The sequence below is a fragment of the Thermobia domestica genome, chromosome 13, assembly GCF_964235325.1.
Source record: "Thermobia domestica chromosome 13, izTheDome1.hap1.1, whole genome shotgun sequence".
Classification (NCBI taxonomy): domain Eukaryota; kingdom Metazoa; phylum Arthropoda; class Insecta; order Zygentoma; family Lepismatidae; genus Thermobia; species Thermobia domestica.
The window spans coordinates 16,372,522-16,388,915 of record NC_137466.1 but is presented as its reverse complement, the minus strand read 5'-3'; the positions used below and the strand labels follow the sequence as shown (position 1 = coordinate 16,388,915).

At 34.2% G+C, this 16,394-nt stretch overlaps 1 protein-coding gene across 1 annotated transcript in view; it reads left to right on the top strand.

Moving 5' to 3' along the window:
• LOC145668029 (trypsin-1-like) overlaps positions 1 to 13,208 on the top strand; it is a 76,008-nt gene extending 62,800 nt beyond the window's left edge. Inside the window, exons 4-7 of the mRNA XM_081735498.1 lie at positions 4,675 to 4,813; positions 7,244 to 7,357; positions 9,335 to 9,487; positions 12,987 to 13,208. Of these exons, the coding sequence (XP_081591624.1) occupies positions 4,675 to 4,813; positions 7,244 to 7,357; positions 9,335 to 9,487; positions 12,987 to 13,133 (553 nt within the window). The 3' untranslated portion in view covers positions 13,134 to 13,208. The remainder of the gene's footprint in view (positions 1 to 4,674; positions 4,814 to 7,243; positions 7,358 to 9,334; positions 9,488 to 12,986) is intronic.
• The last annotated feature ends 3,186 nt before the right edge of the window (positions 13,209 to 16,394 follow it).

Here is a 16,394-nt window from a genome sequence, read left to right as displayed (position 1 = left end):
ATTATTTTCTTGTTGAGCGACAAATCTAGCGACCAAGAACTTCATTTGACAAGGAACAAATGACCTTATACTATCCATCTAGCAACTACGGTTGGTCTACTGTTGGTAACATTGGTTCTATAGTATATGCCTCTGGATACACAGCTGTAGACATATACATTACATATGCTACCAGTGCGCTACAGACGAGACAAATAACTTGAATTTTAACATCTTAAAATTAATGTTTGAATGAACTGAAACACTTAATATGTACAGATAACCATGATGGATCGTGTCTGAGAGAGAGACAAACTTTGTAAGTAAATAAAGGTATAAAAAAAATGTGAATATACGTCATAAAAATAACTTTCAAAACTTCCCAGTTTCTAAAAATTTGAAAATCCTAATCTATTACCACAATCAACGAAATGATACCGTTGATGTATTCTAGTACTTACATGAAATTAAATGATAGCGCCACTATATTTCCCAGAAGAAAACCTACGTCACTTTTAAATATTTCGTGATGGAACAAAATCTAGTTTTCCACCCCATGGCATGTAGGCTACAGGAGACTGCGAGTATTGAAAGGGAAAGATTATGAAACAAATATTGAATAAGAGTGTGGAAAGAAACGGGAGATTCGTGAGAGAATTCACGGACACGATGTTGTCCAATTTGAATTCATGGCTAGGAATTAAGCCAAGGACTCCTCACATTGAAAGTGAGCGTTCTACCATTGAGCCACAGGGTTCCCTAAAATTTTCGTATCAAGACAATCGTAATACTAACAATACAAATTAACATGTACTGGAACATAAATCTAGCTGGGTCTTTCTTTGGGGCTTTGTGAAGGATGTAGTCTGCAAGATTCCAGTGAAGGAACTGTGAGCTCGTATTGGAGCAGGACTTGAACACGTTACAGAGGACATGCTGGTCCGGATGTGGGCGGAACTGGAATATAGCTTAGAAATCCTAGGTGTTACAGATGGCGCACAAATTGAACTGTTAAACGGCTAGTAAAGATTTAGGCGAGTGTGAACATTATGCCGCAAACCACACCTTTCTATCTATTCTCATGTCTGATTTATACGTGATCAAATTTGGAAAGATCATTTTGGAACACCCTGTATTACTCTAACACAACACTAAAATTAGGATGCCCATCCTGAACAAACACACAAAATGTTCAATTGGAAATTAATTAAGCATTTAAATTAGCTATTGCGAGATGGAACTTCTAAAATGTGTACTTGTCACGGAACTGTGCTATTAATAGTAACCGATAATGATAAATAAAATACTAAAATAAATATACGGCAATGTAGTGTGGAATGTAAGATTACTACAATAGAAGGATTTTTAAAAGAGTAAATAATATTTTCTTTTTACTTTTAGGAAAGCTATATTGGGAAAGATATAAAAATACGCTGAACAGAAATGACTGGAAATTGACAATTTTGAATCCACAACTGGCAAAAATAATAGCAAATTTTTAAATTACGTTTTTGATAGCTTAAGAAATGTGAAAATGGTCAGATTTTCAGTTAAACATAAATGGCTAAATCGACAATACTGCTAGTACTGTAATTATTTCTTTCTGCACGTGGTTAAATGGCTATTGTTTGTTTCTACACATAATCAAATGACTAACTCTGATACTTTCTACTGTGTCGTCCCTGGTTCTATTTCCGGTAGCGTACTTGCCTAGGATACAAACCCAAGTAATGATTCGGATCCCGTTAACAGTAGATTTCATCTTAAATAGCTTCAGTGCTGGAAGTAGTGTTGAATTCAGGCATGTTCAAGGGAGGGCTGAGCCCCTCCTAGAATATATATGCTCCCCGTCTAGAATATCCATAGACATGCATTGAAGTATTTGCTTTTTTCTGTTTAATTTTTCGGAAATAAAAGTTTTAAAACCAAAGATTTTTGTTATTTAAAAGTAAATAAGTTTCTTCTTTTGCCCAACCTAATTGTTCTAATTTACAAACTGCGTTCTCGTATCAAGTCGAAGTTAAATAAGAAACCTGAAAGTTATATACAGACACATACAAACGCTTTACAACGTTATTAAGGGAAAAATGGCAATATGTTGCTTATTGCGACCGACCACACAATAACAGGATGCGGGTTTTGTTGCGACAGACTTCTGCTGCTCTATTGCAATCTAGAAGAGAGCACAGCCTAAAAATTTTATTGCCTCCCCCCCTGTACAAAAGTCTGAATTCAACACTAGCTGGAAGGAAACGTTAAATTGAAAAAAAAAAAAACATTCCAATGCCACAAAATCATCAACTCAATTGTGCATACAGTAGTGCTAGTCAGCAACTGAACATAGAATTGATGCGTCAGTAAGAAAAGTGCAACTTAATGAAATGATTCAATTAATAAATTCATGTATTTAAGTAATAATCCTTTTCCTAGAAATTTGACTCCGGGGCAATTAGCATCGACGAGATAACAGACTGAGGCGATGATATACATAGTTAAAAAAAAAAAAAAAAAAAACATGAAAGTTCCATCTTTCCGGGACGAATAGTTACCTTATTGCATGAAAAATATATAATTGAAACAATTTTACAAGTCAAATATTTAACAGAAACCAATTTAGATATAATCGTTCAGATTGAATTATTCAAATACCTCTTCCATGATCGTTTGGTTTTCTTCGAATTTAACGTTTCTTTCAGCATCGATATATATATATATATATGAGACGTAGTTCTATAGTATGTGGATATACAGTTCCTATATTATCATTTAGCAGTAAACGAAAATCGTTGCGCAGGATAAATTAGCGATCATAGTTTTTGACGATTAAATATTTGGCATTAGAAGTGTTTTCTTTCCTTTTACTCTTAATATGAGTCCCGTAACTTCTTGCATACTGTTCTGAGTTGCGATCAACTACTGAGAGCCCATTTAAATAGATATATTAATATGGAGTACTGGAAGGGTGAAAAAGTGAAATGAAATCGTTAAGTTTTACGTCCCACGATTATGCCGGTTAGGCTAAAGGAGAAGGTGATAATGAGAGATGAGTGAAATGGTGGAATGAAGAGTGGGAGGAAACAGGAGAACTCCGAGAAAACCCACGAATACGGTGTTTGTCCACCACAAAGTCCATACGGCGCGAGCTGGGACCGAACCAGGGACCCCAAGCCCCGGAGGTGAACGCTCTACCACTGAGCCATGGCGCCCCCTACTGAAAGGGTGGATGTGAATAGGAGCGTATGTAGAGGGGGAATGAAACTTTAAGTTCAGGCCCAGCAAATTGCCGCCCCGTGCAGTGGCATAATTTGCCGCCCCGTTTCTTCAGAAAGAACAAATCTTAAAAGCCACGATTTTAAAAATGGTACCACATCATGAAGAATGAAGCAGAGGGAAAGAGCACTTGCACTCAGAAAGGCCTAAACCTACAAATACATTATCGTTGTGTCTGCTTTTTCTTTAAATAATAATCTATTATGTTAATGAAAGATAAAGCAAACACACCTGCAGAGGAATACTTTTTATAGAATTCAGTATCGAGCTTCAATCTCAATATATCAGTTTCCAATTCCAGTGCAACTAGCTCTTTTATTTCTTGATTTTCCTTCTACATCTTGTTAAAAAATAAAAGAATGCCTTTTTGTCAACCCTTAATCATAAGGAACTTATTTGTGACAAAGGTAAGAGTAGATTTTCATATCAAAGCTGTGATAACTAACTAAATGGAATAGGTGTTTGCTACTGTTTGAGAATTGAGTTCTTATATTTGACAACAATCAAACAATTCATGCTGGCCATTTATTCGACCATTTGCTTTAGCACTGTTCATGTGACTTTAAACTAATGCGACCTAAACATGATTTATGAACGTAGCATTCAAATAGAAGGTTAGCTTAGTAAATTTAACTACCATCATCATGAAATCTGTTTGCAACAAGAAATGTTTATTTTAAATAATATAGTTATGATAGATTTTGCCGCCCCTCGTAACTTGCCGCCTCGTGCAATGCACGTGTTGCACACATGGTAGAGCCGGCAGTGTTTATATGAGAAGTCTGTTCCTTAATAGAGCTTGCCATTTGTGATCTTCATTCTAGGAGGTACCTATGCTAGTGGCACGTTGTCCTTACACAATATGTTTAGATTTGCAAGCTAATTCTAGAGTGACGTGGTACTTCGGCCGCTAGAACAACTATAAAAACTAATATCTCAGGGATTCTAGTATTTACCCTCTCCCTTGAGAAAGATTATTTTAAAAAAAATATTGTAAAGTATCGGAAAGGCTTAAGAGTAAATCACAAGATTTGACTGAAACATTCGTTACACATTCATGTTTTGCAAGTTAATGTTAAATTTTATTTTTTTATTTCTTTTTTCTTTTCTTTCTTTCTCCTTGTTTTGGAGTGCTTAATGCCGTGTTTCCTGCGGGCTTGATGGCTTCGGTTACGGCATAAGATTTAAATGAAATGCGTAGAGTGCTCAGATATTATTTTAAACTGTAGGTCTTCTAATATGAAATATGAGGTTTAACATAATATATAATTTAAATTTTGATCAATTCGTTGCTAGATTTTAAGTAGTTTTGTTAGTTTACACTAATTTGGTAGGTAATGGTAGTGAAATTAATCACAATTAATAAATATCTGAGTTAAAATTATACAACACCTCTTATTTCTCTCCTTCCTTTCTGTGTTTCAGAATTACTCCTAATTTAATTACTCTCCGAGTAGGAACTAATTCCTTGAAAGCAGGAGGAACTATACATAATGTAGAGTCAGTACATACTTATTCGAGCTCTCAACACTCTGAAGTGCAAAATGACATTGCTCTCGTCAAAGTAAGTACATATAGCAGTATATTTGCTGTTTTGTGTTGTGTTCTTATAGTGATGGTTGAAATTATTTCTTTGAAGATAGCGCATGACATTACGATATAACAATGTGGTTTTGTGTTAGAGCTGTGGGAGAACTGCAGTCAGTAAAATTTGATTGTGAAGTCGTCAGATTCTTTGTGACGGATGTGTTCATTATTTAACTCTTTTAAATTATATACTATTTTTAGTAGGGTCTATATTAGGTAGTGTCTTTATTATTCGATTAAAAAAAAAACAATAAAGCTTTTTACTTCGTTTTTCGTTTGCTTTTTCGATTCTAGAGGCATTGTAGAACACGTTACGTATGATTTCACACCTTTCTGAGTCGAGATATAGGAGGTGATGACGTCATAACTTACAAAAAATACTTTTTGTTAGGCCTTTTTTATAATTTTTGGTGGGTTTACTTTTGCACTTAGAAGATTGAAAATTTGCACATACATTCAGTGTACTCCTTGTATTTTTAAAAAAGATTTTTTCAGAGTTCTGCGTTAACACAGAGGGGTTCAGAGGGAAAAGGTTTAAAAAATGGGATTTTTAAAACAACTTTCTCTTTTATCTCGATTTTCCCGCCTCAGATATATGATGGAGACATGTGAATGGCACTGTTTGAAAGTCTGTTCTATTCTGAAGAGAATGATGTACGAACCATGATCTTAGGATAAAGAGGGTGATCTCAGGAAAGTTTTACGTTTTATACGGGAATCTGGGATATTGTGTTGATATTATTTTTGGCCAGGCTTACTTTTGCACCTAGAAGATTGAAACTTTGTACACACATTCAATGCACCCCTTAATATATATATATTTTTTTAGATCTTTGCATTAACACAGGGCATCCAGAAAGGAAAAAGGTAAAAAAAAATGGGATTTCTTTTTACAAAAATCCCTTTCTTCGCAATTTTACCGCCTCATATACATGACGGAAACATGTGAATGGTACCATTGGAAAGTCTGTTCTATTGTGAAGAAAATGATGTATGAACCATGACCCTAGGATAAATGATGATGTCTCAGGAAATTTTTCATTACATCCCATTCTTTTGGAATAATCTGGGACATTGTGAGTCTCATTGGTAAATATTTTCCCGCACTTACTATTCAAGATAGAAGCTTGAAATTTTGTACATACCCCTTACTACTTTTTAGTTGATTTTGAAATCTGTGCGTTAATACAGGGGAGGTCCAGAGGGTTTCAAAATTTGAAAAGAAAAAAATCAGAAGAAATTCCAATTTTTCTCAAACTTTCCCGCCTCAGGAACGCGATAGGGAAATGTGAATTGTTCTATTTGAAAGGCTGTTCTATTCTGAGGAGAACGACATACAAACCATGATCCTAGACTAAATAGGGATGACACTGTAGCTGCTTTAATGAAAGTCTATAATTTACCCCAAGAAGTCCATATTTAAAAGGGTTAACTTTAGTGAATGTGTTTTATATTAAATGTGCAACTTTAGCTTAATTGCAAGGACCTGTGTTAAGCTTCGGAGCGATGTTACAAGTTCTTGTTGAAACTTTCATGGTACAGACAAAAATAAATAAATAAATAAATAAAATAAAATAAAATAAAAATAAAATAAATTAAAAAAACTTTGGAGAGAATAAACCACTTCACTTTGTAAGTATTCCGTTATCATTATCTGGAGAAAGAGATAAGATTCCTGAGCGTAGCGCTGACCACATCTTATTCCTTTTTGATATCTTCTTGCCTCAGCGAAGGTGGCGCGATCATAACCTTCACACTTATCGTGAACCATATCGACCTACCGGAATGGGGGGCATACCTTTACTTTTTATAGTACATAGGAATTTGAGTAAAGGAGAGATGATTTTCACTCTTTTCCAATTTCTGGTTCAGAAATCAAAAATAATTTCTCAGTTACAATTGACATTTTTGTTTTAATAAAGTAAGTTACTTGTGCATCATATTGAAACATAATACGTTGCAAGAATCTAAATTAGCTACATTTTAAATAATTAATTTATTGCGCCTGGATTTTCCCCTAAAGTTTGGTAATAAATAGAAATATAAGTTAATAATACCCTTCTATCAAGGGCGCTTATCAGGGGGGCAAGGTGGGGCACTCGCCCCCTAGAAGAAATTGTACTCCATAATATCGAAAATCCAATAGAATTTTTACATTTGCTACAGCAAAATTTGAAACTATATTTGAAACGTCGCTTATACTTGCCCCCCTTGGAAACTACAACATGGGCCCCCTTGCCTTCTATTAATTTAATTATGTAGTTCAACATATCTGCTAATTACTGAAGCTTCTGTATTACTAGACCTAAGTGGCGCAATAGAGTAACTTCTAAGGAAATTATGATCTAAGAAATAAATTATATAGAAATTTAAAAGAATAAGGATTTTAATTGACTTTATTTTCAAGGTCCGGACGCCGTTTTCATATAACCACTATGTACAACCTATTGCATTGCCAGCAGCAGGACAACAATATTCACCTGGAACAATGACTACTGTAAGCGGCTGGGGCTACATCTTTGTAAGTGGAAACTAGCTTATTTGCTTTGGTATAGTAAATTATTAGTATTTATTGCAATTGAATATTGCAATATTTAAGTTATTAGAGAACTTATTGCAAACTATCTGCATGTTTAAGATTACTTTCTTTAAAATTTATGATGAATGAATTGAGTTTACTGTGCAAACAAGCTTATTAACTTCCTATTTGCAACAGCTGAAAATTTCCATTTTTAAATTTCGTCTTCCGAGTGTTTCTTGTAATTACTCAACAGAGCCGTAGCTAGGGGGGAGGCGAGAGGGGCGGTCGCCTCGGACGCTGATAGTAAGAGGGCGCCGAACGAGGAAGAAGAAAGAAAAATTGTTGGAAATGAGTAAACGACGCGTCGCCCAGAAAACGTATTGGCGCCCTATTAATCAATATTGTTGTCGGTTAGCAAAGAAACAGATTTGTTAAAAATTTTCTTGCTCGCTCCATTCGCAACCCAAACATTTCAATGAAAGTCACATCAAGATTTTACTTATTACTTTAAAAGCAGTTATTATTTATGATTTGTTTTTTACGATGTGATACACAAGGTGCCAAGTAATGACTTACAGTGTACGCAAGAGGATTTTCAAAATCAGAAACGGTCAAAGTCTGAAATAAGTATTCGGCGTTTTGATGGTGATGAGTTCGCTTACTTAATCAAGATTTTCTATCCAATCGGATTAATCATGACGGTGATAATGACGGTATGAAAATGAGAGGAGTGTAGAAAAAGACGCAAGCTGCTGTTTGCATGGGAATATTTAAAATAAAGGTAAACGAGGGGAATAATAAGATTTTCGAACTTGAAGTAGTTATAGAATAGGGGTTTAAGGGGTCAGAACTTGACCTAATAAATTTCGTCTTTTTCAAAGGCTGATCACTACCAGTGTTATTATTATTATTATTACACTGACGTGAAATGCTTCCCATTTTAGTGAATTTATGGCGATCATTTCTCCACAACTACTTGTATCACCAGGATATTTTTCCGTGCATACCTATGTATCATATTTTTATATACAAAATTTATACACGTATATATATATATATATATATATATATATATATATATATATATATATATATATATATATATATATATATATATATATATATATATATATATATATATATATATATATATATATATATATATATATATATATATATATATATATATATACGATGGTAACTGATTGTTATAAGATTGTACAATCCATGTGACATATAACCAGAAATCAGTGATTTCTCTATGTTATCACCTTTACCGCCAGTAAACATATAATTAAAGCATTATTTATTATGGACATTTTTTCTAGTCGACAAAACTGTAATAACAGTGGTTGGTTTATTCCTATTGACTGTTCAGTTTTAGACAATTTACAGCAAACAAAACTCGCTGCCCAAAACCCTAAATTTTTATTGCAATAACCCGATACATGTCTGGATATTGAATGTTAGTAAGTTACCTTTTGCTTTATTTTTATCCGATAATAATTTATATTAAATATAATAATGCCTATTTTTAACAAATGAGGTCAATTGTATTTTTAAAGCCATTTAGTTCTTACGTAAGACATACATTTGAGCTGTTTGGGAAAGATAACGATAAGTGACATATTTTAACTTTCGAGTAAAGTGAAAAAAAAGTCAACGTTCTCATGGAATGCAACGCAATGACATACCAAACGAGCTTCCTCTGGTTTTTACAGGTACAATTTAAAACTTAAACTACCTACATGTTGTTCTGTGGTCATATCACCACCCATTCCACCTAATAACTCAATTTCGCTGGATGTGGAGCTTACCGTTATCTTTCCCTGAGACGCTCATATCCTGGAATAACTTACGAAATCGGGAATTATGCTGTGCTTTGTTCCTTGATTGAATATCTTGTCCACATGATTACTGTGTAATCTTCGAATTAGTTTTACTTTCACAAATAACTCCATTCTTTTCTTTCTGAAGGAGGGCATGGAGTCAGATGGTCTTCTTCGTAAGGTAACTGTCCCAATAGTCGACCCTTATGTTTGTAACATTGCGTACACCGCTTTTGGAGGTATATCAATCAGGAACAATCTGTGTGCAGGCTACTACGCTGGTGGGAAAGACTCATGCCAGGTATGTCGTAATCTTTTATATATAAATTATGTTTTTTTAATTGTAAATGTTGACCCTTAAAAATGTTCTCCCTCTGCAGTTAGAGTTTTATGTGGGTGTTTCTGCTTTCATGAGTCCAACCAGGACTCCGTTTCACAAAGATCTTGTGGTGTTGTGATGTTAGAGAAGTTTAAAGAATTTTATCAGAAAAGTATAACGAATTACGGATACCAATACCGTAGTATTTAATAGGATAGGTTGAAAATGTTACTTGCAAACTATTTTCGAAATCGAAGACAGTCTGGTGTGGAAAAGTTTCATGAAGATGTATATAGTAAACCTGCAATATTTGGCTCAAATCATCATTTTATAGAGCCAGTGGCGTGGTTTCGGGGAGGACGGCTTTGCTAACTTTATCCCTGGAAATGTGAAAATTCTGCAAGATGTTTCATTTACTTCAATATAGTAAATAAAATTTCGGGGGGAAGGGGTTAAATCCTGAAGCGCTCCCTTAAATACGCCACTGTATAGAGCCCATGTAAAAAACAAGACAGCTTTTCATGTTTTCTTTAAAGGAAGATACCATAAACAATATCTAAACGTTTCTTTTCCTGATTCAAGACACTCGATTAAAGAACATGCTCAAAATATTTCTATTTTAACCCTCGATTTTCGTCACAACTGTTGACTTTTTATTTACGAATGATAAATTTCCGTATTCGATTATATAGTTCTTGCATCTAAATAGATACAACCCAGACCCACCATGAGGAGGAAGTTGTATATGGAGTTCCACCCATACCCAGTCCAACCATCAACGCGTTCGGCACATCTTTAATTTTTTCAGTACGATGTCGAAATTAAATCCTTCTCTGTCACAAACTTTAATCTATTCAATCGCGACTAGAGTTTAGCTTGAGTCATCACTTTGTAATGCGAGAAAATATTTAACAATTGGGATGATCCGTGCTAAGGTATATTTCGTTACTATTGTCAACTACCGTCTTAGTTCTCATAAAATCAGTAAGATAAATTTCGCTGTCCTTCCAAGTTATGCATGGTCATGCACAAGTAGACAATCTAATTAAATAATTGAAAATGAATGGAAAATTGTTTCCTCGCGTCAATGTCGGAATAGAAATCTTGGCGACATTCAGTACAAGTCAGAAATCCCTTGTGGCTATATGATTAACGAAGTCGCGTTTTGCGCGACAGACTTAAACTCGATTCTCGGTTGGAAACCATCTGGTTCGAATCTCGTACTTACTTGTAGATCCACGTCTAATATAGCCTCGCTGCCGAAGGGACGCTAAAGTGCAATAAACCAACCAAATCAACCAGTGCAAGCGACTTCAAATGTCAACATAAGATGTTGTTATAAAAGCTCTGGAATCATGGAAGAGTGCGTATTTGAGGAATAATGCTGCTTCTTTTTCTGCTGATTTTGCAGTTATTGTAAAAAATAAGATAAAAGTTTAAAAAATATTTATACAAATGTTCATTTTATGTAGTAATTGTAAAATAAGCCGCTATTTGAAAGCAATTTTACTTTAAGAAATGACTTTTGACGGACATTTAAGATGATAATACTTTTGAAAATGTTAGTTAATTTTAATATTTAGAACTAAAAAGGGAAAGTTTTAGTGTACTGGTTATGGTTCTAACTCGATATAATTAAAACAAATTATGATGTAGGCCTAATTATCGTTAGTGGTTTGGATTGAGTATGCAAGTGAGAAATGGCTCCACCACCTTGTTTTGGTTCATCTCTCTTTAAATAAAACTAAACAAATTAAGGTATACATAGTTAACGAATTCGAAAACGATCCTATTATCTGTGTTGCCTTTGATTCTGTGATATTGAGTACGGATATGTAAATGTAGTTCCTTACTTTTTTATTTTTTATTTTGTGTCTCCTTAAGCCGTTTAAGCTCCCCGGGTTGAAAGTGACTCACTTACGTACTTTGTTATCGCTGCCCTCCCCCGGGTCGTTTTCGGATCCAGTATTATAATTAGCCAATGGGAGATCATCAGAAAGAAATGACAATAATTTCAACAAAAATAGGTCGAAAACTATCTATTTTCCAAAGTAAATCAAAATACAAAACAAAAAAGATAAGGGTATATATGGGTTAAATAAACGTGAACAAATTGTGACGTAATTATTGGTGATATTTTGGGTTAATTTTGTGACATTGAAGTTCATTGAGTATGCAAGTGCGAAAATTGCGCCGCAATCTTGTTTTGATCTCTTTCTCTAAATAAGAGGAAGCAAATTATGGGACACAATTAACAAAATTCTGACTCAATTATTGGTACTAGTTTGGATTACTTGTGTGACGTTGAATTTACAAGATTGCAGTTGAGTTTAACACCTTATTTTGGACTCTCTCTCCTTAAATAAGCATTAACAAATTTGCACAAGTTGTGACCTTAAGATTGATAGTGATTCGAATTGGTTGTGTGACATCGAGTACGCAAGTGTGAAATTGTCCCTTCAGCTCCTTATGGTCATTTTCTCTTTAAATAAGCGCGGACAAATTATGGGTCACAATGAACAGCTTAGAACAAATTGTGACCAAATTATTCATACTGGTTTGGATTGATTCTGTGAAATTGAGTATGCAAGTGTGAGGTTCCTCCCCTACTTTGTTTTGGTTTCTGTCTTCTTAAATTAGCGTGTAGAAATTGTGGAACATAGTGAACAAATTGGAACAATTTGTGACCTAACTACTGGTATATATTTAAGTTGATTCTTTGACACTGAATATACGAGTACGAAGTTGGTCCCCCGTTTTGTTTTGATCTCTCTCTCCTTAAATAAGGATGATCAAATTATAGATCATACTTAAGAAATTCGAACAAAGTATGACTCAAATATCGGTATTTTTTTTGATTGATTCTGTTGTATTAAGTATGTAAGTATAAAGTAGGTCCCACTATCTTGCTTTGGTCTATCCTTCTTAAATAAGCGTGAACAAATTATGGGACATAGTGAACAAACTGGAATAAATTATGGCTCAGTTATTAGTAGTAGATATGTAGTATTTAAATTTTGATTATAATGGGGCTAACTTCACATAGCCAATAACGACGCGGTTTTATTAAGAAAATGACCTAACTTATCCTCTTGGTACAAAATACGGAAAATGCAATTACCGGAAAGTTTTTCACTTCAAATTTTCCCATAAAATATTTATTGTTAATAGTGGCGGCACATGAAGGAATTCAGATCAGTAAATAAAAATAAACTTTCACGGCTTCAAAGTAAGGGACGAAACTTACACAGTATTCTAATCATTATGTACACGCATTAGAACATTAGGTAAGTTTTCCTCTCTTAGTTTCAAGCGATAAAAGTTAGATATTTATTGGTGTGACTTTCCAGGTAAACTGGTACTGACATTTAATTCTACATTATTATTATTATTATTATTATTATTATTATTATTATTATTATTATTATTATTATTATTATTATTATTATTATTATTATTTTGTTTGTTTGTTTGTTTGTAGGGAGACTCAGGAGGCCCTTTGGTTACACATGGTGTTCAAATTGGAGTTGTTTCTTGGGGCAATGGTTGCGCAAGACCTCGTTACCCCGGAGTCTATACGAAAGTGTCTGCATACAGGCAATGGATTAAAAAGATTTCAGGAGTATAATTAGAATGGAACAGATGCTTAACATGTGTATCACGCTATTTCTTTTCAATAAAAAGTTACGCAATGAAAATTAAATTATTGCTGAAAACATATTTAAAATGGATTGCATTGCCTCTTCATTTCCTTTGGTGCGTAAATACACACTGAATAACTGCTTGCGAATTCAAAAATTCGATACCAGCGGACTTCTTTTTGTTAAGAGCCTGACTTACTAAAAATAATACAAAATTAAGGAAGGAAGGAAGGAAGCGTTTGTAAGAAAGTTAAGAGGCATATTTCGTTACAATATAAGACATCAATGGTGTAGATAAAGCCTGACAAAGACGAACACTTAATAATGAAATCATCACCAAAAGCTTTTCAATTCTTCTCTATGCCATTGTTACTTATGATTGCATGCATATCAATTTACGTTAGTAAGCTGATTTAAAAAGAGTTACATGATTTTATGTGTGTTGAAACGTTATAGGCATGACCATGTAACAATCTGTATCGAAACGTTTTAATGTACGTATAACATAGTAAGACCACGATTATCCGATACAGTTTCAGGACTATTTCTCAGCCCCTATTCAACCAATCTATCTTAAGTTTTAGACGACATAACTAAATAACCCTAGAAGCTTACCTTCCAAATTTGCTGTAAATCGGTTGAATACGGGCTGGAAAATATCCCGAAAACTGTGTCGTATAGTCGAGGTTGTACTGTGTATAATGCAAATAATAAATCCGCTCATATCTTTTGAACCAGACCTGACAGGGCATTATGATGATTTTCGAAATCAGCGTGACCGTTTCCTTAAGAAACCTATTTTCATTGCGGAGGTATAAAAAAAGATTTTGTTTGTTGGGCAGTGTAAATGGTTCCCTATAAATAATCTGATTAGGTTCATTCCGCGAACTTTTTCTTTCAATTTTCCCATACCGTTGTAGGTAGTATTATTAGTGAATATAATAGTTTAGGGAAGCATTTAGGAAAATTGAAAGTGTAGTTTGTAGATCATTGACTATGAATTCATGAACTGTTTCAAGTAGAATCTCAGAAATATCAATTATATACGATGAAAAAGGTTTCTGAAGTATGAGTGTGGAGAAGAATGCAGAAAATTGGTTGAATTAATAGTAAATTATTATGGGAGATTATTACAAAAATATGAAAAACTGTTTAAGAAAATATTACATTCTGAGAAAGGTGATAGAGGATATTGTGGAAGTACAAGTAGGGAGGATAAAAGAAATTTTTAAGCTGTAGAAACTATTGACAGGGAACTCCAGTAACAACCCGAAGAGTAGTGTCGAATCGGAAACATGAAACATGAAACACAAAAGAACAAGACATGTGCACCGCAGAGTAGCCTTTTCCTTGTGTAGAAAAGATGTGATAATGATGTGATTCACTTCTATTTCGTGCCCAAGGTAAAAGAAAAAAGTGTTACAAAGTGGCGTATTTACCAACACGTGCAGGTAATTACGCCAAGTCAAGGATACTATAGAAACCTGTAATAAATCTTGCAACTGTTTACATCGTCTGTATTATATGAACTCAAATAATACTACACAACATGGCTGAAGCAAAAAATAGAATAACCAAAATATAAGATGAAGATAAAACGATAATCTCCAAAGTTGAAATGCAGTTCCAAACTGAAAACTTTTAGTCCATAAGAAGATAAACAAAGTGTCCCTGCACTCGTGATTTCAAAAAACTACACCGATATTACATGGAACATGTGGGACAAATGAAAACATCTTTGTCTTCTGCAGTAAGTCCTGCACAAGCCATGGCGTATATCGCTGCACCATGCTTGGTGTTTGTAATATGCCATTACAGTCTAATGTGATGATGTTTTAATAGGAGGGTGCCCGAAATTTTTTGTACCGACTGTACTTGACGTTTAACAAAAAATTTCTGGCTGTTCATATAATTCGTAATTTTGTTTGTTATTCTATTTCAAGTTAACATGAAAAACTGTAAAAAAATTCATTAGGAATTATAGTTTTGGGAATCAATATCTTTATTTATATCTAAACTAGCAGCGTTCACCCCGCTTCGCTGCGGTCACCCCGGAACGCAATAAACTTTGTTACTTAGATAATTTTTACTTTTTCGCTTTCAAGTGATATGATAAAAACCATAGAAGATTGCAGTAAATGTTAACATTATATCGCCTGTCATTTATGTTAACCCGCCCCGCTTCGCTGCGGTCACCCCGGAACGCAATAAACTTTGTTACTTAGATAATTTTTACTTTTTCGCTTTCAAATTGCAGTAAATGTTAAAATTATAGCGCCTGTCATTTATGTTAACCCGCCGAGTCACATGGTCATGCGGGTTGCATATAAATACGTTTATTTTTACCTATGATGAACTAATAACAAAGGATTTGTACGTATGGACACTTGAATGGTCAATTATCTCAAGACACTGGTAATTAAAAATTAAAGTGATATGATAAAAACCATCTAGGGTCCAAATCCTAATAACCCCCCAAAAATGAAAGAAATTGGTTCAGCCGTATTAGCGTGATGAGTTCACAAAGGATTTGTGCGTTCTCTTTTATATATATAGATCAGTTATAAGTCTTGTATATGGATGTGTAAATGGATTATTACAATTCTTACGGTGTCAGTGCTATTTGAAAACATAGGTCCACTATTGGACGGAACTTTCAGATTAAATAACCAATCTAAAATTGCACAGAATTTTCAGGACCACCCTTCACCTCTCTTTTAGATACCTAGGTCCCTCTAAAAACTAGTTTAATCCAGATTTTACCAAATTTTATTCGTTTCAAAGCCCCACCGCCAAAAATGCTTTGTTTTGATTGGATGATAAACCCACGCTATGATATTAGGGCGCAATTATTCCATTCCATGCCGGGAAGTGTTACTGAAGACACTAGATTCTGATCGTCTAGCTTAAAAGGTCGAAAAGGAACTAGAAAAGCTGCAAACAAGGTAATATTTGGGATTTTATTAACATCTAAAATCACTGGAAGTCTTGAGGAGCCATGAGCTATTAAATTTCATAGTAAGACTGGACTAAAAAGCTGAAATAGTAAGTGCAATATAGTGACGCCATGATTGCATCCACCGATCGCTATGGACAGGATTCCGAAATAGTGTGATTTCCGTTTTCCTTTTCCTAAAACCGGTTCTGAAGATCAGTGTTTTCCCCTGATATTTTTCACCTTCCAATTTTCCTGCTAATTGAGGGTTACAAGACCTGTCCATTATAGATTTGTTTATGTAGGTAGCGAG